Below are 25,258 nucleotides of genomic sequence, written 5' to 3' on the forward strand. Positions count from 1 at the left end.
TCTGCCTCCTGGGAGTAATTCTGCATTTTTCAACTAAATTCCACAAGAACTAGGAGGATTTCATTTTCTGATTCCTGCATCTCCAACTCAAACCAGAGATTTTGCAAGGTCACAGTGTAAAAGTGATGGAGTGGCCAAGGGAAAAGAACTATGAACAGAATACAGTTTTCAGTGAAGGGGTAGTATTCTCATGGCCTCTCATTCTCCTGACAATTAGACTTGCAATCTGATAACAGGAAACCCCTGGGTTGTTACAATATGCCACACAACTGCAACAGTGTAATATTGATAATGCTACTACAGAGGGACATGAATGGCATTAAGTCAACATTGTTCTAGTATCATCCTGCTAACATGATTCTCTGAATGCCCATTTCAGAATGCGGCTTTATGTTGCTCCTATCTCCTCTCTCAGGTGCATGTCAAAAGAAAGAGAAAACTCTGGGCCCCTGTGGAGAATTTTTGCTCCATAGAGCAACACTAGTATAAAATGAGTATAAAGCAATGAAAATCAGGCCCCATGTGTTTATTGTGTATAGCAGCTTTGACACAAAGTATATCAAAAAGATTTTACAAAGATGAATAGTAAAGTATGAGACAAACTTCTTATTTGGGAGGTATAGGCAGGAAAAAAGAGAGAGGTTTTTGACTGAGATTTGAGAGTCTGTCAAGTGGAGAAAAGCATTCTAGGCTCTCACACCAGAAGTGGTGAATTATTGTGTTGGGATGGAGAGGACACGAGTGCTAGATGAGCAGAGGGAATCCCGAGAGAAACCGAGAAAGACAAGGTTTTGAGGTAGCAGGGGGCAACTGCGTCCATGAAGAATTTTGAAATAAAGGAGGGTACACTTTGAACTAGATCTTGAAATGGTTGGGCTGCCAGTTTGAAGATGAAGGAGAGGTCGCCATACTTCTTAGCACATGTGAAAAGGAAGGCTGCAGCATTCCACAAATCCTGAAGTATGGAGAGAGCTAGGACTGTGGAGAAGGGAGTTGATATAGCAAGGTAGGAGGAGACAAAGACAGTGTGGGATTTCAGATAATGATAAAGTATGTACAGTATCTTTATTTGTGAGGTTGTAATGGCTCTGAATAACAGATGCATGCAGTATTTACTTGTATCTAGGTAAGCATTTTATCTACCCCAGAGCCTGGAGCAGTTCTAAGCTATTATGATGATACTTCTATGATCTGTTAGGTCAATGGGTATTTTGGCAAGCACACTAATACTGAAAATGTCAGCTATGTCTGACAGTCAGAAAATGCATTTTGATCTGGTAAATAGTATTAACTGTTTCTATAATATAGGGCCTGTCTACACAATGGAGTAATATGCACTAGGGGAGTGTAATTTCTAAAGTGAACTAGTGTGTTGTGTGTTAATTTGTCCATGTACATCCTGCTGGTGTGCACAAAATGTTCCCTAGTGTGCTTTAACCCAGTGCACCAAACAGGTCGACACAGACCATATTAATGCTTTTTAGAAATCACATCCCTGTAGTGCACCACTGTGTAGACAAGCCCTAAGGTGCCAGATGTCCCGATTTTATAGGGACAGTCCCGATAGTCAGGATTTTGTCTTATATAGGCACCTATTACCCCCCACACCCTGCTGGAATAACTCCTCAGGGCAAAAGAAGCTGGGCACAAACTTAGAACAAGTTTACGACTGCTCTAAGTTGCCAGTGCTGATAAGTGAAGAGTGCTGATAAGGGAAGAGGAACTGTGACTTAAAGCTACCTTCTCTTACCTCTGGTGCTGCACAGAACATAGCTCAGCTGGACCAGAGAATCTGAGCCACTGTTTTACATCCTGCTTGATTAATATTTTCTTCCATTTCATGTTTCTTTGGACTTCAAAAGTTTAATTATTACTATTTAAGTATATTTTAGTAGGATCTAAAGGTCCCAGTCAGGGTCCTATTGTACTAGGTGTTATACAAACAAGTAAATCTGGAGCTAAATTGTGTGCTTGGTTGTGCATGCAACCCCCACTTCCCCCCATTAAAATCAACAGGAACTGCAAACATGTAGTTAAAGGCAAAACTATATGCCATGAGCTTTTAAGAAAGAAGAAATCTTTGACCAAGTTGTGAGCATGTATTCTCATGTGTATACTTGGCAAACCAATCTCAAACTGATGTGCATCCAGCTGATAAGTAGGGAGAATGTGGGCTTGTTGACTGGTCGTTACACAATTGTGGTGTCTCTTCCTACCCTGTCAGCTTTTGTTTTCAATAGCTTGCAATGGACTATTTAGACCATGTTATTTGTGACTGAAACATAAAAAAAAACTATAGCTAGAGGAAATCCTCCAAACACCAGAGTTGGTGCTTATTGTTTTGAACAGAGGACATGAATATACAGTAGTGATTAAGCACATCTTGAAGACAAGGCTGGTGGCTCTTTAGAGTTAACTTGACACACTCCTCAGTATTCAAAAGAATTTAAAATTAATGGATTAAAAACATATTTGATATTACAATTCTTGCACATGCAAAACTCCCATTGACTTCTGACCTGGACTTATATGCAAGGAAAGAATGCACAATCTAGCCTTTATGGGTAGTCACAATGAAGGAAGGAGAAATGGACATATCTTAGGTACGGGGTTTAGACTGGATTCAGTTGTATTCCTGCCAATGTTAAGCTGGTAATATAACTGCAAACTTGACCAACCTCATGGCTAACATTGATAAGAAGCCTATATTTTAGTCTGTGTTGAGAAACAAATGCAATAATAGTAGCAGACTGGAGGCTCTGCAAGGAAATTAAAAATCTCTCACAATAGTTTTAGAGACTGAAAAAAATGTATTGACAAAAAAGGTTGCTGTTAATAATACATTAAATGATATATTCAGCTCACAAAAGGAAGCTAGGGAGAACTGATACAAAAAACTCCAAGATCATTTTCTAGGGGAAGAAGAAATAGTAAAAGAAACAAGCCAGGATCACATCAGGACATTCAAAAATGTTTTAAGAATGATCAAACTTTAGAAACAGAGACTCTCTCTTAGAATTCCAAAAGGAAGCAGCAAAGGAAATAAGGGAACATTTAACAGATACCTTTAAAATCTCTGGAAACCAGGAAAGCATCATAGTCAGAGTAGGACGAGGGAATTGTAGCAAGCGGAAAATTGCACACGTAAATCCTGTGGGCTTTGAGATAACAAGACCCCTAGGTCTGTATTTTTTAAAAAAAGAAGAGACGAGATTAGGTGGATCAGCATAGTTGAGTTGGAATAAAACCAATGCTACCAGGCTATTCAAACAGTACCATGGAATCTCTATGGATAAGTCCATGCTTGAATAATAGGAGTATAACAGTAGGAATATACTCCTGACAACCTGACCAGGATGGTGATAGTGACTGTAAAATGTTCAGGAAGAAAAGAGAGGCTACAAAAACAGAAAACCCAGTAACAATGGGGATCTCAACTATCACCATGTTGCCTGGGAACATGTCACCTCAGGACAGGATCAGACATAAAATTTCTAGACCTCATTAATGACTGCTTCTTGGAGAAAGGCAATTCTTGATTTAGTCATAAGTGGAGCACAGGATCAGGTCCAAGAGGTGAATATAGCTGAACCATTCAGTAATAGCAACCATAATGGAATTAAATTTAACAGCCTCGTAAAGGGAAAATGCCAAAGAAACCCACCACAGTAGCATTTAACTACACAAAAATGAGGAGTGTAGTTAAATGGAAATTAAAAGGAACCAGAGTGAAATGCCTGCAATACAGCATGGAAACTTTTTAAAAAAACCATAATAGAGACTCAAACTGTATAATATGCCCCCAAATTAAAAAACAAAAAACAGGACGAGGACTAAAAAAATGTCACCAGGGCTAAATAGAGTAAAAGAAGCAGTTAGAGACAAAAAAGACATTCTTTAAAAACAAAGTCAAATCCTAGTCAGAAAAATAGAAAGGAACAAACTCTGGCAAATCAAGTGTAAAAGTTTAATTAGGCAGGCTCCCCAAAAATTGAAGAGTAACTAAAAAAAGACAAACAAACAGCAAAAAGGGGAAGAAGAAATAGTATATGAGAAGCATGAAGCCTGCCAAACAATCAGTGGGGCAACTGGATGAAGATGCTAAAGGAGCACTCCAGAAAGACAAGGCCATTGTGGAGAAACCAAATTAATTTTTTGCCTTGGTCTTCACTGCAGAGGATGCACAGGAGATTCCCACACCTAACCCATTCTTTTTAGGTGACAAATCTGAAGAACTGTCCCAGATTGAGGTTTTGGAACAAATTGATGAATTAAACTGTAATAAGTCACCAGGACCAGATTGTATTCACCCAAGAGTTCTGAAGGAACTCAAATATGAAATTGCAGAAATACTAACTGTGATATGTAATCTATTGCTTAAATCAGCCTCTGTGCCAGACGACTGGCAGATAGCTAATGTATGATGATTTTTTAAAAAGACTTCAGAGGTGATCCTGGCAATTACAGGCCAATAAGCCTAACTTCAGTACCAGGCAACCTGGTTGGCACTACAGAAAAAAACCCAGGATTATCACACATGGTAGGGAAGAGTCAACATGACTTTTGTAAAAGGAAATCGCATCTCACAAATCTATTAGAATTCTTTCAGGGCATCAACAAACATGCAGACAAGGGTGACCCATTTGATACAATGTACTTTGACTTTTAAAAAGCCTTTGACAAGGTTCCTTACCAAAGGGTCTTAAAAAAAGTAAGGAATCCTGGGATAAGAGGGAAGGTCCTCCCATGGATCAGCAACGGTTTAAAAGATAGGAAACAAAAGATAGGAATAAATGGTCAGTTTTCACAGCGAAGAGAGGTAAATAGCATGGACCCCAAGGACCTTTATTGGTACTAGTGCTGTTCAACATATTCATACATTATCTGGAAAAAGGGGTAAACAGTGAGGTGGCAAAGTTTGCAGATGATGCAACATTACTCAAGTTAGTTAAGTCCAAAGCTGACTGTGAGGAGTTACAAAGGGCTCTCACTAAACCGGGTGACTGGACAACAAAATGGCAGATGAAATTCAATGTTGATAAATTCAAAGCAATGCACACTGGAAAACATAATCCCAACTATACATACAAAATGATGGGGTATAAATTAGCTGTTACCACTCAAGAAAGATCTTGGAATCAATGTGAATAGTTCTCTGAAAACATCTGCTCAATGTGCAGCAGATATCAAAAAAGCTAACAATCTTGGGAACCATTAGGAAAGGAATAGATAATAAGAAAGAAAATATCATAATGCCACTATATAATACATGATACGCCCACACCTTGATGCAGTCCTGGTTGCCCATCTCAATAAAGATAGATTTGAATTGGAAAAAGTACAGAGATGGGCAACAAAAATGATTAGGGGTATGGAAGAGCTTCCATATGATGGGAGATTAAAAAGGACTTGGAAAAGAGATGATTGAGGGGGGAATATAACAGAGGTCTATAAAAATCATGACTGGTATAGAGAAAGTGAATAAGGAATATTATTTATCCCTTCAAACAACACAAGAACTAGGGGTGAAGTTAATAGGCAGCAGGTTTAAAACAAAAGTAAGAAAGTACTGCTTCAAATAAACACACAGTCAACCTATGGAACTCATTGCCAGGGGATATTGTGAAGGCCAAATGTGTAACTGAATTAAAAAAAAAAGAGTTAAATAAATTCATGGAGGACAGGCCCATCAATGGCTATTAGCCAAGATGATCAGGGATGCAACTCCATGCTCTAGGTGTCCCTAAACGTGTGACTGCTAGAAGCTGGGCCTGGATAGCAGGGATGGATCACTAGATAAATTGCCCTGTTCTGTTCATTCCCTCTGAGGCATCTGGCACTAGCCACTGTCAGAAGACAGGATACTGATCTAGATGGGCCACTGATCTGAACCAATATGGCCATTCTTATTTGTACTCATGTCAAATAAGAATGAGGAAGGAGACACAAAAACTTAAGCTAAGACAACACTGGGCACTCAAAGGAATTTAAGCGGAACTTTTATACAGCAAGTTGTTAATATCTGGAAAGAAACTTAAGATATAGCTGTGCTCTGAACAAATATGATCGTAGAATTCTATATTTACTGTCATAAACTTCCACATCAATTTTGTTCAGCAGACAAGTAAAAAGATGTTTACTAAACTGCCAACCTTACGAATTCAAAATTGGATCTTAAAGTCAAGCTAAACTCTTTCCTTTTTATGTATCTTCACAGAAGAAATCAGTTTGACTTTAAAACCCCAGTTTGAATGTGCAGGGTTGGCTTTTAGATAAGACTTTGTGTTACTTGTGTACTCAACAAGGTTGAGGTGGAATATTTGAGACAGAAACATGGAACCCCAAAATGCAGTTTTTAGAGAATAATTTTAAAGTGTGGTTCTACTCTGAAGAGAATTTTCTTTTTTAAATAAATTGGACAACCATTTGGACTAAAAAGAATTGTGATGTAATGAACGGAGAATGGATGTAGAAGCCAGACAACTATGAGATCTAATCCTGGCTCTGTTACTGGCTCACAGTGTAACCTCACAAGTAATTTAACCTTTCTGCTTCAGTTTTCCCATCTGAGAAAAAATGAACACACTACCTAGAGGTGTTGAGAGGGTTAATATTTATACAATGCTTTCAATACGCAAAGCACTGTGAAAAGGCTAACTATTCTGGTAAAAGATTAATTTGCTATCTCAAGATGAACTTAGCTTCTCGGCTTCCTTCTCTCCTAAAGCTATCTTCTTTTTCCACATATTAAAAGAAAGAGAATGATAAACTATTAAAATGTAGGTACTCATACCTTTATCACTTCCATAATAATAGAAGACTGTTCTACTGAGAGCACACCAACGCTTCTGCCATTCAAAGCCAAGAAAACTGTGGTCTGCAATTAATACACAATTCATGTTAGATTGCTTTTAATACATATATTTAAGACAAATATATATATACAATGTGTATTTTCTTCAAAAGGGAAGAAAAGGAAAAGAGGGAGCTGTATGCAATCCAGAGGGAAAACTTGGAGTAAAAAGGAGAAGAGAACAAAAAAGAACTTGAAGATGGTAAACAGTACAGACAGGACAGTCTTGTGTGGTATTAAATATACAGAAACTATGAACAACTTCATAAATACCTTCTACAGTTGTAACGCAGCATTAAACAGGTGTTAAGATGAAAACAGAAGGATTTATTCAATCAAGATAAATATTGACCAAACCAAAGCTAAGCTCAATATTTGCTTTTTTGAAAGACAATAAATCTTGATGCTCCCCCAAACATGAAGTCAACATATGCATTGTTACATTCTTCAAAAATACCCACAAGTCTCTGAATTATGTGTCACACTAGAAACTCATTGTCCCATCACAGAGCTCCTCACTTGACAACAAACCATGATTATTTTCTTGTACGTCACAATACAAACTATTTGAAGTTTCCTCTTTTAGCTAATGGTGTTGTGACAGATATGTTAATATCCTTGGGAGTCCTTATTGAATTAATTATGAATATATTTGGGATCCATTGTATTCAATGAATGGTTCATGTGTTATCATGGGCTGGGATTGTATGTAACCGCTGAAGGGGGAAGATGTGAGACCTGGGTATTCAAAGGACTATATTGAACAATGTCCCAGACAAGAATGGAATTTTGGAACAAAAAGAGTTAAGTGGTTTTCCTGGGTAATATTCAGGAGGAGGTGAATGCAAATTCCTCACCTCTGGTTGTGCACAAACCCAACCTGAAGAGTGGGCCTTTGTCTGATTATTACCTGTAATATGAAGCCTCAATCAATGGCCCAAGCTGTTTAAAGGAAAGGCTGAATGCTTTGTGGTTGTTCTAGTTCTGAATCTGAGACAGTTATGTACTTGTAACCATGGGAAAACCTCTTTGTTGGTTTTGAAGACTGACATCTACCAGAGCCACAGGGGAGTTGAGGTGACCTCTAGTAAGCTTTTTAGCATGCATCTAGGTCAGGGGTAGGCAACCTATGGCACGCGTGCCGAAGGCGGCACGCAAGCTGATTTTCACTGGCACTCACGCTGCCCGGGTCCTGGCCACCTGTCTGGGGGGCTCTGCATTTTAATTTAATTTTAAATGAAGCTTCTTAAACATTTAAAAAACCTTATTTACTTTACATACAACAATAGTTTAGTTATATATTATAGACTTATAGAAAGAGACCTTCTAAAAACGTTAAAATGTATTACTGGCAAATGAAACCCTAAATTAGAGTGAATAAATGAAGACTCGGCACACCGCTTCTGAAAGGTTGCCGACCTCTGGTCTAGGTTCTTCTATTGTTTGTTAGTGTTCTCTGTGATGCTTTTACCTTAAGAATAATTTTTTTTGCATAGAAAGGGCTGTGTGGTAACATAATGTGGGCAATTACGCTGTTTATAGCCTCCAAGGAGAGAGCAAAGTGCAGATACTGGCTGTTTAGGCCATCTGGCTTGCTGGGGATAATACAGTGTAGGCCAGAGAATGTGTAGCCTGGAAAACTCCCAGTCAGGAGGGAGAGAGACACAAGTGTCTTTGCCCAAGAGAGGTGATGGCTGAGGAGCTGGGAGCCTCGAGAGACCACAGAGGGGGAATACAGGTGCAAATGCCCCAAACTATGAGAGGTATCATGAGAACTCAATTTTTATTGCTTTTTATTTCGGCCTTCTCCAAGTAATTTAGTGTGTACATACACACACACATGCATATATAAAGTATATATTTTTCATTTAACATTTTTCATAAAGCCAGCTTACTTTACCTTTTCTACGTTTTTCAAGGTATCCAGACTTTAGAACAAATTGAAGGTCTTGAGCAGCAATAGGAGGAAACTGGTTCCCTGAAAGAAAAAAAAAGTATTATAAACCACTCTGTTTTTCAAGCTAAACACTACTCTATCCATATTATTAAGAATTGGCAGTGCCAAGGAACTACTGGAAGAATAGAATTCTATTAAATACTATTCCAGATAATTTTTGGCTAAACAATCACAAGTATAATGACAAAGCTGTTGGCTGCATTGCTATGCCAATGCAGTGACAGGAAAATTATAGCTGTGAACCAGCCCCTCAAGTCTCCAAGGGGGAGGAATGGGGGGAATCTGTATCTACTTTCCAGACAAGATGAAAATTCAACATGTTACATTAATCTAGAGGATGTTAGTTTGCATCTTAAAATACACAGTTTAAAGTGAGCTGTTTAGTAAAATCAGAGTGTTTTCAAATGCTTGTATAGAAGCAAAGGTCCTTAAATACCTTAGATACAATTATTAACTGTAATTAAATGCAAAATTTAATTTTTAACCATCATCATCGCCAAAAGCCTAACAAAAATCTACTGCAACAGTCTACAAAGCTTGCACCCATGCCATGCTGTTTAGAAAGAAAGGAACCAGACGAAGGGATGATAAAAAGCAATGTCTTGTTATTGACAGATAACGTATAATTTGTGCTAAATTACGAAAGCACTGTTAAAACAAATAGACAGTACTTGAGGATATTGGACAGACAAGACAAACACACTGCTCACAAACTGCCCAAGCTGCTTCTCTTTTAGAAGTATTGTTATTTTTTGTAAAACGACCAATGTGTTCAGTTATATTTGTACTCCCCCTCCCCCAACTGTTAGCTCACAGCTAGAAGTGTGAGATTCTAATATTCGGGATTAAACTGGAAACCTAGACACAAAGAACTTATTTAACAAATTAGTTTCAAATCTTCACAAATGTGGAATCAACTTTTTAAATTCTAAAATACTAATATAAAATATAAAGAGCAGAAATACAGCTTTAGACATGCCTGACCATTCATGTATACAAATGTCCAGTTTTTCCACAAGTACAACAGCCATTCCTGTGGGGAGAGGGTTAATACATTTGAGCATCAAAGTGTAGTTTTCCCATTACTTATTATCATTAAATATTCATATTAAAGTCACTGTAAGTGGCAAATTTACATGGAAATTTTTTTTTAATCAAAATTTTATACGTAACCTTGTTAGTAATACAGTGAAAACTACACTAAGGATCACAATCAGAAAACTACTTTGTTAAGAAACAACTGTGAAATATCCCATCTGGAAACCAATTTGTCTGACCTTGAGCTAAACACTGTCTCTGCTAGGTAACCAATGCCTGCTGGGCCCTTGGGTGGTCACTTAATACAGGATTCTAACTATACTATTCTTCTTTGGGTACTGGTTTTGTTAACAAAAGATATTTGTGATAGGGCAAGAAAAATGTTAGCGAGAACAAGAGCAAACAAATTACTGAAGACTACAAAAGAAATGTACCAAAGAGGGGAATATACTCCCCTGAGAAATCCAAAACTTTTCAAACAGTAAAAACAAAATATATGGTTAAGTTACAACCAATGTAGCAAAGCGTATTAAAATTCCAGTTATTAAAAAACTTGTGCTTTGACATTCAGTATTATACTATTACAGGGAAACCCCGCTATAACGCACCCCGCGATAATGCGAATTCGGATATAGCGCGATCATAAGGTGGCTCCCGCTACCCCAAGCGTGCGCACACCAAAAAAAACAACCAAAAAAAAAATACACACCGGCCGGAGCACAAATAAAAAAAGGGAACGTGCCTTCCCCACTGCCTCTTCCCCCTGCTTCTCCTTTTGGCAGAAAGAGCCATTCTCCTCCCCAGCTGCTCCTCACTCTTCCTCTGCCCCTTGCACATCTCCCCTGCTCTCTGCCCAAGAGAAATTGACCGGTTGAAACTGACCGGCTTTAAATGGTAAACTTTTCATAACCCCGCTATACCGTGACCCTGCATTTATCGCGATCAAATTTTTTGGACCCCAATCATCGCGTTATACCAGGGTTTCACTGTACTTTTTTATTTCTAAATATTTCACATTAAGATTATTACATTACACCAGTGGTTCTCAACCAGGGGTCTGGGGCACCCCCAGGGGCCACAAACAGATTTTAGGGGGTCCCAAGCAGGATTAGCATTAGACTCACTGGGGCCCAGGACAGAAAGCCGAAGCCCTGGGCTATGAGCCCCACCCTGAGCTGGGCTGAAGCCTCATCAATTTAGCTTTGCGGGGCACCCTGTGGCATGGGGCGCCTGGCAACTGCCCTGCTTGCTACCCCCGAACGCTGGCCCTGCATTCTATATGCAGAAAAACAGTTGTTGTGGCACAGGTGGGCCATGGAGTTTTTATAGCATGTTGGGGGGGGCCTCAGAAAGAAAAGGGTTGAGAACCCCTGCCTTACATCATCATTATTTCCACTCCTGTGGAATTTATGACTAACATATTAAAAACAAAAAAGAGTTATGTACCACATGCATGAAAGTATGTGACCACAAAAACTGCGTCTGGGAATTTAACTCAGGACACTCACTAGTTCATTAGTTAAGAAGCTGATCTAGTTAGTACATCAAAATAATAGCTGGTTATTAAATTGCTGAAGATAAGCAAATAGTTTCTGGCTAAAGATCTACAGCTATTGGGCTGATATACCTTAACTCACCCATAGCTGCACTGAAAAATTATCCATTTCACAATGAGAATCTCTGACTGTTGTCTGGGAACGGATGGGGGAGGAGGCTTCAGAAACAGCCTTGGTGCGCTGCCTTAAATTGGTCATTGGGAGGCATCAGCGTGCAACACTTCCAGCTTTACCTCCTCCATGAAGGCTTGTTATACACTAGACCAAACACTGCAACAACAAAGATGGGGGAAGGGAAAAACCTAATCTGTCAAACACATTAACCACTGTTGCTTCATTTTTAAGCACAAGAGCTTCAAAACATTATCTGAATTCCAATTTTATGCAAGGTTTTAGTTTAGATTTGTTTTGTTTTTTTCTCTCTCTCTTTTCTTTCTTTCTTTTTTTTTTTTTTGGAGAGGAAGTGAAATTTGCAGGGGGTTATAATATAGCATCTATAAGAAGTATCAGACCAATAGCCATGGACAATGAAGACCTTTATCTACAGATCAAGAAAAGCACCCACAGTGATTTCTCCATACTGTCCTGACCATAGCTGGAACCTGATCTGGACTGCCTGCCTTCAGTGGAATAGAGGAGTTCAGACTCCATAGTAATTCCATGCTTAACTCTGCTGAGATTGCCAAGTTAGTGCCAACTGTAGAGCAGTAGTTTCGGGGATGCAGAGATTAGCCTGTAGAGAACTAAAGTGAAAACAAAGTTATTTCACATAGGGCATTGAACAGCCTACTGCGTGGAAAGCTGCAAGTAACAGCAGAGGCAGGTACTCAATACCATGCTTCTTCTGGGTTATGGTGTGAGGAGGAGTCTCTCTTCTCTTCCCTTACCCCCAACTAAGTAGTGCAGAACTGAGAACCCACCCAGGTTCAGCTGCTCACTGCACTATGAACAGCAGATCCACCAAACAAGAAGCTGGTCAGTTTGACTAGTGCTCAAAATCTATGGCAGTGGAAACTGACAGATACTTGTCAATTTCATGCTGCAGCCTGGGAAGTCTTAGAACAGAAGCAGGGTGGCAATGGTGGGAGAGAAAAAGACAACACACAGAGCAGAGATTTGGCAAAGTTTCCTTTTTCTTTCCCCTCTACAACCGGAAAGAGTATTAAGAACCAACAGGGCAAAGGAGAAAGAATAAGGAGCATCCCCATTCAGATCTCACTAGCTGTAGGTGTGTGTATGTGGTGAGGAGAGGGAAAGCATAAAAACTTAAGCTTCCTTCACATCAAAATGAGAAGTGAGAGACTGAAACCTTGTCCCCCAGCAACTGGCTGGACCCTGCTGAGGAGATTCCCAATCTTTCTATTCTGCTCCCATTCCTGCCCCCATCTCCCTAGTTGTTACTGTCTTCTTGTGTGTATTAAATAAATACATGAGAGGAAGAGGTAACAGAGGTTTAAAACTTTCAGATGTGGTATTTTCAAACTAAAAATCTCAAAGTATATTAAATATGTACAGCAGCTACTTTTCATCAGAATACTGTTTCCCTGTTTATTTTAAATAGGCCAGGTTTGCCACAAAGCTCTTAAATACTGCTAATGGAAGCCCACTGAAGTAACATTTTATTTTTATTACAGTCACAGCTAGAGGCCCCACCAGAAATCAGGGTCCCATTGCACTAGGTCCTGTAACTTACACAAATTATGACAGTCCCTTCTCTAAAGAGACCAAATTCTGTCACAAGACAGACAGAGGCAGTGAGAAAGGGCGTACTAATATTTTACAAATAAGGAACTGAGGCACAGAAAGATTAAGTGACCTGTCCAACATCATGCAGGAAGTCTCTAGCAGTCATGAACTAAATCCAGAACTCCCAAGTCCCATTTCAGTGACCTAATAATTTTTCTCAAGACCATCCTTACTCTCCTCTGAGATTAAACATCCTGATATGGTCCAACTTTTGAGGGAAGGTTAACTCAGACCCCCCAGTATACAGCTTAATATGAGGGAAGACCAATTACTTCATGTTTTTCCTTCTCTTCACTCACCCACCCATAGACAGAGAGGAATCTCCCAGTGCAGTTCTCTACCTGATCCTGTTGGGCAGTGCTTCAGGCTTGCCGTTCTCTTTCATGGCTTCCCTAGGAGTATTTTCTTCTGAGGAAGCCCTGCAGGTGGCAGCTGCTTAGGCCTAGTGCTCCTGATTAGAGAAGCCACATGCATAATCCCAGAGTGATGTTTACAAAGGTCATCAAAATATCAGAAGAGGATGCTTACAAGGCGTCTCAAACTCCACAAATTTGTCTATTTTTAATTTTGCTCTATATTCTTCATATTTTATATAAAATGGACCAGATTCTCTCCCTTGTTTCTGGCCTCTTTGTGCCATCTAAGAAGCTGGCAGCTTCTATATGGCTTTAGCAGACAGGCGGAGAATCAGGGCTGGATTAATCTTTTGTGGGCGTATTTGTGGGCCCCCAGGGGGGCAATGGAGCATGGCACGAGAGGGTCGGTCTCGGGAGCGAGGGGCCAGCCAGGGGCATGGCATGGCAGGGGTAGCCCCACTCTGCTCAGTCTAGTGTGAGGCCAATATTTACAAACCAGCAGGTGCCAGATGCACAATGGCATGCCTGGCCCTGTGCTGCCAGCATGCCCCTTCCCCTCGGGGGCAGGCTAATGCCATGCCACACAGCCCCCTCCCCCACCCCGCCCACACTGGAACACCCCTCCAGACTGCCTATGGCCAGAGCCCCCAACCCAGACCATGCCAAAAATGCCCAGCGCCCTGCACAACACCACCCCTGCCCAGCGCCCTCCTGCCCACAGCCCCACCGCAACTGCCCAGCACCCCCACAGAACCCCCACTCCCTAATGCCCCAACACATGCAGATTTTCCCCCCCCCCCCCCCCCCCCCCCCCCCCCCCCCCCCAAGAGACCCACTCCCCCACACTCTGCCTCCCGGCTGCACTCACCGGCCCTGCTGAGAGGCAACTATGTCTGCCGGGCTGAGCCAGCAACACAGCCAGAGCTGGTCCTGGGGTGGGGAATCACTCCAGCCCCTCGGGAGTTGCGTGATCAGCAGGCCAGGGCCTGCCCCGGCTAGGCTCCCTCAGGACCCACGTGGCTGGAGGGATGCAGCCAACCCCCCCACACTGTCCTCCCCCCCCAGCTGGCTGAGACTAGCCAGGCTTCTGCACTAGTCCCAGGAGACTCAGCTCCAGGGAGACAGGCAGGGCCCCCCAGGTGGTGGTAAGCAGAGACTGCCCGGAGCTGGAGGTGGCCAGGAGTCAGAGAGAAGCTAGCGGGTGGGTCCAGGGGGGCGGAAAGGAGCCCTTGGTCAGCCGGCGGGTTGAGAGGAGCAAGTGGTGGTGGTGGTGTGGGGGGGAGCCAGCAAGCTGGTGGGGTCTCAGGGCGCAGCAGAGAATTGCACAAGTGAGGGGAAGGTGGAACACTCACTGGAATGTAAAGCTGGCTCCTACACCAACCATTTCCCTGCCCCATTATAGGGCATTTATAAGGGTATAGCTTCACTAAGCAAATTTGCAGTGAGCCTACGGCCTTGTACAGACTGTTCCTTATGCTTAAGTTTGACAATCAGTAAGCCAGCTCCTAGAATACCCTCTGCCCATCCTGTGCCCAATAGAGCTCGGTACAAGAGTGAATCTGGCCCATTACTTTTAAATAGTAAACACTTCACATGATGCCTTAACTTATGATTCAGGGCATGAGTCTGTCATGGAGGTCATGGATTCCATGACTTTAGGGGACCTCTATGACTTCTGCAGTGGCAGGGCTGGAGCAGCTGTCAGCCCTGGGAATGCCGGAGCAGCAACCCCAGGACTGAAGCAGTGGGGGAGTGAGGCATTGGGTCATCCCCAAGGCCGCCAGAGCAGTGGCCCACAACACCCCCTCCCTGCAGCACTCCCACTGATAGTTCCCCACCCCCAACACATACAATATTTTTAGTGAAAGTTAGGGACAAGTCATGGGCTTCCATGAATTTTTGTTTATTGCCTGCGACCTGTCCCTAACTTTTACTAAAAATACCCATGTCTAAATCTTAACCTTACCTATATCAAATTTAAATATGTATTAGTTTTTGATTTCCAGTGAATGTGAAGTTGTTATACTATATTATCAATACAAAGTAAATTAAAGAACACCGGGTCATGTTATACTGCAGTATGTGCCACTAGTAAGATAGTTTATTTCTCCAATGTGGGCTAAGGGATACATAAAGCAAGAAATAATTAGAGGCCAATGCATTCTTAAGGGATGCTTAGCATGTTTATGGGAAGTTAAGCAGGTGAAGTGGAGATAAGTGTGATTCAGTAACAACTAAGTGAGCGATTATAACTTGTCTTCCCAGCAAAGCATTGTGGCTGTGATGATAATAATGGTAAAGACAACTTTTCCTCTAGAAAGAGAGATTCAACATCTTTTGGTCATCCTAAAAGGAAAACTGTGAAACTGAAATATAATTTGTAAAGGAAAGTTTACAGTTTCAGCTTCTCTCTCTTCTCCTGCAATTTTTAACATTTATTTTACAAATCACTGTTCTTTTACAAAATGTTTTTATTCTCCCTTCTTACTGTTTGAAAGATCCACACACACAAAAAGCGAAACTGCCTATGTAAATAACATTGAACCAGTTCCAGTTATCTTTAATCAAAACCAAAATGTGTATTTAGCCCATGTTAGAAAATACAGAGGAAAAGCGCTAATATAAAAAAAGCACGTCATCAACTATTGCAAGAGAAAAGCACCACTAAATAGGCAAAATATTTCCGTATTCCTTAATGGCAAATCTATCTACAAAATGATGAACAAAGTCACTTTCTCGGCCTAAAGGCTCTTGTCAGACTGAAAGCTGACAAACTGTTTCTGGAAGTATGTGTCAAATTTCAGAGAGGAAGATCTATTGTCCCAGCAAGGAAGGTAGTACATAACTTCTCTTCCCCAAAAGTCCCATTTCCCTTTAATCTTGAAATGAAACACTTGTCCATTGCTAATAACTTGCTGCAGAGAAATTCAATTGTCCTTGGAGCTTATCCACTGTAATACAATGTGATTATGCCTGTTACTCAAAATGGTTAACCTACAGAGGTGTTTTGCATATATTTAAATATATTTCTTTTTCTTGGAAATGTTTTCAAGAACACCAATTTGCATTTAAGTAAAAAAATCTTTTCCTCATTTTCAAAGGCTTTTTGTTACGAGAAGGTGATGAGCAGGCAAGTGTCAGTAGCCTAATCGTTTTCAATATCTTTGGAAATAATACATTAGTAACATGGAAATTAAAGTAGCCTACTAGCTGTCAGATAACATAGCACACAGAACACAATGTTAAAGCTGCAAGATTTCAACAGCAAATACATTACTTGTCACCAAGACATAAGCCATCATACGTTTTCAAAGGTGTCTCTAAGAAAAAAAAGCTGTGTCATGTAGCTCTTCAAACTGCTTCTTTCAAGGGTAGTTTGTGGAGCCCTTTACTCTACAGCCTTCTGCTCTGTAATAATGTCTTATTCATAATTTGATTTGCACGCACTTGGCTCCTCAAAAAGGAATGTATTTGGGTGATAAGGTTTCTTATTCAGGAATATACCTCTACCCCGATATAACGTGACCCAATATAACACGAATTCGGATATAACGCGGTAAAGCAGCGCTTCAGGGGAGCGGGGCTGCGCACTCCGGCGGATCAAAGCAAGTTGGATATAATGTGGTTTCACCTATAACATGGTAAGATTTTTTGGCTCCTGAGGACAGCACTATATCGGGGTAGAGGTGTATTTAAAAGCAGTGTCATCCGTTTCTAGTTATTTAGCTCTTCCTGGTTTTGGAACTGGAGTTTTGGTTACCAACTGTAAGGCTACAGCTTTAGGGCCTAAATTCTGCAGGTTTCTTCTCTGTTCCTCTCCATGAAAGGAGGGGGGGGGGGGGGGGGGGGTGCTTGGTTTCTTTTTGTTGTTGGGGGGGGGGGGGGGGGGGGGGGGGGGGGGGTTCTCTGCTTCCTTTCTATATGTTCAAGAGAGGGCAGTGGACCAGGTGGGTCAAATGCTACTGCCATGTATTATTTATAGAAAGAAATATTTGGTTAAGTTTCCACCCATAAGTATTATACTGTTTTAAAGATTGCTTTTTCATTTATTCCCCATTCATGTGATTATATCTTAAAGTGTAGCATGTACAATTTAGGTTAAAAACTATTAATATCTCTGGCTCTTTATACCTCTATGACCCATACTTATTAGTTTGTGTTCAACCCCTCTCTTTCACTTAACATTGTGTTTTCATTTGACACCTTCACTTCTTTCTTTGTCATCATTTGCTGGGTCAAAATATTAGGCCCCATCCACCTGTGACCAGTTTGGTGGAATTATTCTATAATCAGACACTCCTCTAGCTGATTCTGTTCTTAAATTTTAAAATTTACACTTTGATCTTACTTTTCTACACAGATTTTCTTCTGGGTATGTGCATACTTGCATTATTTCTTTAATTGGTTCTAAGATGTCCTTTGTTGCTACATTTTGTTGTATAGCACCTCAAAAGTATTATATTAATTAAAAAATAATCACTTTACCCCTTGCTTCATAAAGGACTTCAACATAAGCAATTACCTAACTGCAATGCACCATAATTACCACCCATGGCATTAAGATGGTGATACTGTATATTGTAAACGGCGATGGTTTCTAATCAGATATAGAGACATGAAAAACTAGTTCATATTGTCAGTATGATAGCAAAGCAGAAAACTGAACATTAAGAGATCCATAAAGTATCCTGAGAATGCACACCTCCATAAAAGCCATGTATCTGCCTCCCAGACATGAGCAAGTCAAAATAGGCTATAATTGAAAAATTAGATGTACAAGAAATTCCTATCATATGAAATAGATGGGTTAAAAACTTTACAGCACAATCTCAGACAAGTATACATATCCAAATTTGAACAGAAAGTAGACATTCAGAGCACCCCCCCAAAATATATGAACCATTTGCAGTGCTGTCAACCAACCACTGAAAACTAAGGATATGTCCACACTGCATTGTAAACCTGGGTTTACAATTGCTGGACTCAGGACTCACAGATGTTCTAAGTAGGGCTGTCAAGCGATTAAAAAAAGTAATCACAATTAATCTCGCTGTTAAACAACAATAGAATACCACTTATTTTAAACATTTTTGGATGTTTACTACATTTTCAAATATATTAATTTCAATTACAACACAGAATACAAAGTGTACAGTGCTCACTTTATATTATTTTTTGATTACAAATATATGTACTGTAAAAATGATAAACAAAAGAAATAGCAACAGAGGGTCCTGTGGCACCTTTAAGACTAACAGAAATATTGGGAGCATAAACTTTCGTGGGTAAGAACCTCACTTCTTCAGATGCAAGTCTTGCATCTGAAGAAGTGAGGTTCTTACCCACGAAAGCTTATGCTCCCAATACTTCTGTTAGTCTTAAAGGTGCCACAGGACCCTCTGTTGCTTTTTACAGATTCAGACTAACACGGCTACCCCTCCGATACAAAAGAAATAGCATTTTTCAATTAACCTCACATAAGTACTGTAGTGCAATCTCTTTAGCATGAAAGTTGAATTTACAAATGTAGAATTATGTACAAAAAAAATTGCATTCAAAAATAAAACAATGTAAAACTTTAGAGCCTACAAGTCCACTCAGTCCTACTTCTTGGTCAGCCAATCACTCAGACAAACAAGGTTGGTTACAATTTGCAGGAGATAATGCTGCCTGCTTCTTGTTTACAATGTCACCTGAAAGTGAGAACAGGCATTCGCATGGCACTGTTGTAGCTGGCGTCGCAAGATATTTACGTGCCAGATGCTCTAAAGATTCATATGTCCCTTCATACTTCAACTACCATTCCAGCAGACGTGCTTCCATGCTGCTGATGGGTTCTGCTTGATAACGATCCAAAGCGGTGCGGACTGATGCATGTTCATTTTCATCATCTGAGTCAATGCCAACAGCAGATTGATTTTCTTTTTTGGTGGTTCGGGTTCTGTAATTTCTGCATCAGAGTGTTGCTCTTTTAAGACTTCTGAAAGCATGCTCCACACCTCGTTCCACTCAGATTTTGGATGGCACTTCAGATTCTTAAACCATGGGTCGAGTGCTATAGCTATTTTTAGAAATCTCACATCGGTACCTTTTTTGCATTTTGTCAAATCTGCTGTGAAAGTGTACTTAACACGAACATGTGCTAGGTCATCACCTGAGACTGCTATAACATGAAATATATGCAGAATGCGGGTAAAACAGAGCAGGAGACGTATAATTCTCCCCCAAGGAGTACAGTCACAAATTTAACTGATGCATTATTTTTTTAATGAGCATCATCAGCATGGAAGCACGTCCTCTGTAATGGTGGCCGAAGCACAGAAGGGGCATACGAATGTTTAGCATATCTGGCATGTAAATATCTTGCAACACCGGCTACCAAAGTGCCATGCGAATGCCTGTTCTCACTTTCAGGTGACATTGTAAATAAGAAGCAGGCAGCAGTGTCTCCTGTCAATGTAAACAAACTTGTTTCTCTTAGCAATTGGCTGAACAAGAAGCAGGACTGAGTGGACTTGTAGGCTTTAAAGTTTTACACTGATTTGTTTTTGAGTGCAATTATGTAACCAAAAAAAAAAATCATTTGTAAGTTACACTTTCACAATAAAGAGATTGCACTTCAGTACTTGTATGAGGGCCTGATGAAATGCATCCTAGAATACTCAAGGAGCTAATAGAGGCGGTATCTGAGCCTCTAGCTATTATCTTTGGAAAATCATGGGAGACAGGAGAGATTCCAGAAGACTGGAATGGGGCAAATATAGTGCCCATCCATAAAAAGGGAAATAAAAACAACCCAGGAAACTACAGACCAGTTAGTTTAACTTCTGTGCCAGGGAAGATAATGGAGCAAGTAATTAAGGAAATCATCTGCAAACACTTGGCAGGTGATAGGGAATAGCCAGCATGGATTTGTAAAGAACAAATCACATCAAACCAATCTGATAGCTTTCTTTGATAGGATAACGAGTCTTGTGGGTAAGGGAGAAGTGGTGGATGTGGTATACCTAGACTTTAGTAAGGCATTTGATACGGTCTCACATGATATTCTTATCAATAAACTAGGCAAATACAACTCAGATGGGGCTACTATAAGGTGGGTGCATAACCTGCTGGATAACCGTACTCAAAGAGTAGTTATTAATGGTTCCCAATCCTGCTGGAAAGGTATAACAAGTGGGGTTCCGCAGGGGTCTGTTTTGGGACCCGGCTCTGTTCACTATCTTCATCAACGACTTAGATATTGGCATAGAAAGTACCCCTATTAAGTTTTCAGATGATACCAAACTGGGAGGGATTGCAACTGCTTTGGAGGATAGGGTCATAATTCAAAATGATCTGGACAAATTGGAGAAATGGTCTGAGGTAAACAGGATGAAGTTTAATAAAGACAAATGAAAAGTGCTCCACTTAGGAAGGAACAATCAGTTTCACACATGCAGAATGGGAAGAGACTGTCCAGGAAGGAGTATGGCAGAAAGGGGTCTAGGGGTTATAGTGGACCACAAGCTAAACAGGAGACGGGGATGCATTAACAGGTGTGTTGTGAGCAAGACACGAGAAGTCATTCTTCCGCTCTACTCTGCGCTGGTTAGGCCTCAACTGGAGTAGTGTGTCCAGTTCTGGGCACCGCATTTCAAGAAAGATGTGGAGAAACTGGAGAGGGTCCAGAGAAGAGCAACAAGAATGATTAAAGGTCTAGAGAACATGACCTATAAAGGAAGGCTGAAAGAATTGGGTTTGTTTAGTTTGGAAAAGAGAAGACTGAGAGGGGACATGATAGCAGTTTTCAGGTATCTAAAAGTGTGTCATAAGGAGGAGGGAGAAAACTTGTTCATCTTAGCCTCTAAGAATAGAACAAGAAGCAATGGGCTTAAACTGCAGCAAGGGAGGTTTAGGTTGGACATTAGGAAAATGTTCCTAACTGTCAGGGTGGTTAAACACTGGAATAAACTGCCTAGGGAGGTTGTGGAATCTCCATCTCTGGAGATATTTAAGAGTAGGTTAGATAAATGTCTATCAGGGATGGTCTAGACAGTATTTGGTCCTGCCATGCGGGCAGGGGACTGGACTCGATGACCTCTCTAGGTTCCTTCCAGCCCTAGAATCTATGAATCTATGAGATGAATTGAAAAATACTATTTATTTTGTTTTTCATTTTTACAGTGCATATATTTGTAATAAAAATAATAATATAAAGTGAGCACTGTGCACTTTGTATTCTGTGTTGTAACTGAAATCAATATTGAAAATGTAGAAAAACATCCAAAAATATTTAATAAATTTCAATTGGTATTCTATTGTTATAAGTGCGATTTATCACAATTTTTTTAATTGCTATTAATTTTTTTGAGTTAATCGCATGAGCTAACTGCAATTAATTGACAGCCCTAGTTCTGACATGTCCATACCACAATACACAGACCTTCTGACTTGGGTCTGTGGCTTGAGATATGACCACAATGCAGAATGACAGGAATTGCACAACAGGACTTGGTCTTTGACCCATTGCTCTACCAAGGTCCCAGAACCTGGGTCCCGAGTGCTTGCTGACCCAAGTGAGACTGATTTATGTTGGATGGAAGAAGGCTTTGGGTCAAACCTGAGTCAGAGCCCAGGATTAGTGTGCAGTGCAGACATACTGTAAGAGGCCACAAAAAATTAACCCACCGCAGGACCATGACCAGTATGGCATCAGAACATATGTTTGATCAGGTCATTATTCCTATATTCCAAGATGAATGGAAGGATGAAGGTCCTTTGGTACATCAAGCAGCAGCTTAAAGCAAATGAATCCCCAACCCTGCATCAACAGACTGGTACGGCTGAGATAGACTGTCTAGAAGCAAAGGGGAAGGCAAGAGCACATCCTCTTACATCCTCTGCCTCCCTTTGTCCTGGCTAGGGGGAGTTCCCCTTAGTTGTAGTGTAGGAGCTGTGATTTTCAGGATGCCGCACATCTGACAGATGCTCTGTTTTGGGATTAGGAAAGAATTTTTCCCACTGAGGCCAAATTGGACAAGTTCTGGTGGTTTTTTTCACTTTCCTCCCTGGCACAGTTGAATGGAATAGGAACTGGAAGTTTAACATTAGGAACGGTAAGACTGTTTAACTCATGATAATTTGAGGCCAGTCTCCAGTGAGGATAAAAGCTAAAAGGGCAAGCTCCTCAAGGTAAATGAAACCTGGATATTTGCTAGTTGACCTCATACCTATAGGAGAAGGGGAGACCTGAAGTCTTCACAGACTGAGGTCCCACCTTGGTACCCACTTATCCACACACACATAAAGGGGATGGCAAGAGGATTCAGAAATGAGCTGAGTTATAAGTGTAGGCCAAGGAGGGTCTACCCTGAATCACTGGCTATATGGGAGGAGTCCAGTAACTCTGCACTGGACCCAATTAAAATGCCTGGTATGTAAGAGAGGGGCATATAGCACCCCGCCACAGTATTAAATGAAAGTTGAAGCCTGCCACTTAAAATACATCCACGTATCTGTCATTCATTTACTCATGTGTTCTAGGGTTGCCATCCCTCCACGATTGTCCTGGAGTCTCCAGAAATTAAAGTTATGGTTTTTCTTTTTCTTTTTTTTCTTTTTTTGGCGGATTTTTTTATAGCTTTAATGTTAATCGTACTTTTGGAGTGTTTAGTTTCCTCTTGGCCTGACTGGCAGTTTTTGTTCAGCAAAGGCCAAACACTAAGATGGAATAGAGACTAAACAATAATGACAGATATTTAACTCAACACAAGAAAGATCATACAGTCTGGCAGAAAAGTTTTCCTCTGGTACAAATGCTACTTTGCAAAAAGTGAACATATTGTGTAGCAAATAATATATAAATAACACTGATATACATTTATTTTAGTTTCCACGTCCTGGTAATTCGGGTGTTTATTATACAATAAGATATAGCTATTTCAAGCTATACACACACACAACCTAATTGATGACTGTCAAGCTCTCTTAAGTGTAACTAAAACAGGTTCTATGATCGTTTTCTGTCATCCAAATGTTGGTTAGGGTAAGATTATAAAAACTATATTTTCCAACAAGATGCATGAAAGTTAAACCTAACCTGAAGCATGTTATATTCTTCCCTTAACTGATTAGGAAAATCATCCAATGAGCATTTGGATTTCTGGTGAATACATTCAAGTAGGGGGAATAGAGGGAGAACATTTTAACTGTAAATTTGAGGTCTATCCACCTATACCAAAGTAACTCCAGGGAAATGGGAAATTATCATACAACCTCAGAACACCATTCAAAACCCCCCCAATATAAAATGTTTTCTAATGTGATTACTCCAAGTGGCATCCCCCTCATGCAGAGATCTGTATTCTGCTGAACCGTTCCAGCAGTTCTGACTTGTGGCCAGACTCTTGGCCTAGTAAACTTCTGAAAGGAAACATACAGATAAACTATCTGAGTATTTTAAGTGCTCCAATGGCTCATATACTAGAACAAAAAGTTATAACATTGCTGGCTGCAGCTAAAAACCTTTCATCTGTAAAAAGAAAAAAAGATGAGGTGTCCTACAGACAGCTAAAGAAGAGAAACAATTTTTGAAAGGTGGATTCAAGATTTTCACAATGAATATATAGATTTTTATAAGTTTCTATATATATCAAATGTTTCGTTTGGGGTTTCTGTGTACCTCTCTACCTGCCAGGTGGGCACTAGTTTTTGTACATTTATTTTACTACTCTGATCACTGGTAACTCAATTTAACTTTTTACTTTAAATTAAGAAAACAAAACTAACAAAAGAAATTAGATCCCCATGAGCCTTTCAAGTTTTCCTATTATGGCACAAACCACACCTGGAAATACCTCAACAGTCAGCAATGAGAGGCTCCTTCCAGTGCAATTATAAATCCCCCACAACAATGAAATTGCATTTACAAAACCAAGCCACTATAGATGGCGTAATACTGTGATAAATTCAGCCATTCCTTTTGAACGGGGCAAGAGAAGTCTCTTGAGAAGGAGTTGACTCTAATGTCCTAATGTGACAAAGTTCTACAGGGACCCATACTGTCTGAGAAAAGGTAGTGAAAGACCACTGGCTTCATTGTCAACAAAATGCAGATGAACTCATCTCTATATTTCCTTCTCGGTAGGCTCAATCACCGCTATCACAAAGATGTCAAAATGGCTGTAGCAGATTGGCATCTAGATGAAAACCAGCCGGCTCTAGTTGCATCAAGTTTAATCTGACCAGATTAAACAAGGAAGAGGGAAACACTGCAAGAGACTATCTAAGATATTGCCCTCATTCTCCAAAGGCATCTGCCCTCCATTTGCCAAATTTGCAGAAAATCTCAGGATTTTAATAGAGTCTTCATTAATCTTGGATATCAGGTAGAAATGTGTCATAAATGGTCTTGTTCCAACTTCCAGTTCAGCCTGTCTCTTGCCAGGATACACCACCATAGGATCTAGTCACAATGATCCATTCAACTCATTAAAATTTCCAGAATAGATTATTATAAGTCTCTATATCTGGGATGATGATGGAGGCAATACGGAAGCCAACATGAGCAGAACACTGCTACAGCCTTAGCAGAGAAAGAATCAAATCAGTTATCTGCATCCACTGGTTCCCGTTCCCCTCTCCCCCGTTGTTTTCTGTGCCAATTCAAGGCTCTGCCTTAGCTTTTAGGGCCTTCAACAGGTGGAGGTTAGTTTACATCAAAAGTTGCCTCTCTATTCATGCCCCTCATGGGGGCACTGAATTTAATAAC

General features: G+C 40.4%; 1 protein-coding gene across 1 annotated transcript in view; it reads right to left on the reverse strand.

Moving 5' to 3' along the window:
- The window catches only part of SKAP2 (src kinase associated phosphoprotein 2), a 150,036-nt gene that overhangs the window by 46,303 nt on the left and 78,475 nt on the right, over positions 1-25,258 (reverse strand). Inside the window, exons 5-6 of the mRNA XM_034760674.1 lie at positions 8,754-8,831; positions 6,794-6,877 (exon numbers count right to left, since the gene is read on the reverse strand). Coding sequence (XP_034616565.1) covers positions 6,794-6,877; positions 8,754-8,831 — 162 coding nt within the window. The remainder of the gene's footprint in view (positions 1-6,793; positions 6,878-8,753; positions 8,832-25,258) is intronic.

Source organism: Trachemys scripta, chromosome 2 (assembly GCF_013100865.1).
Source record: "Trachemys scripta elegans isolate TJP31775 chromosome 2, CAS_Tse_1.0, whole genome shotgun sequence".
In the NCBI taxonomy this organism is placed as follows: Eukaryota; Metazoa; Chordata; order Testudines; family Emydidae; genus Trachemys; species Trachemys scripta.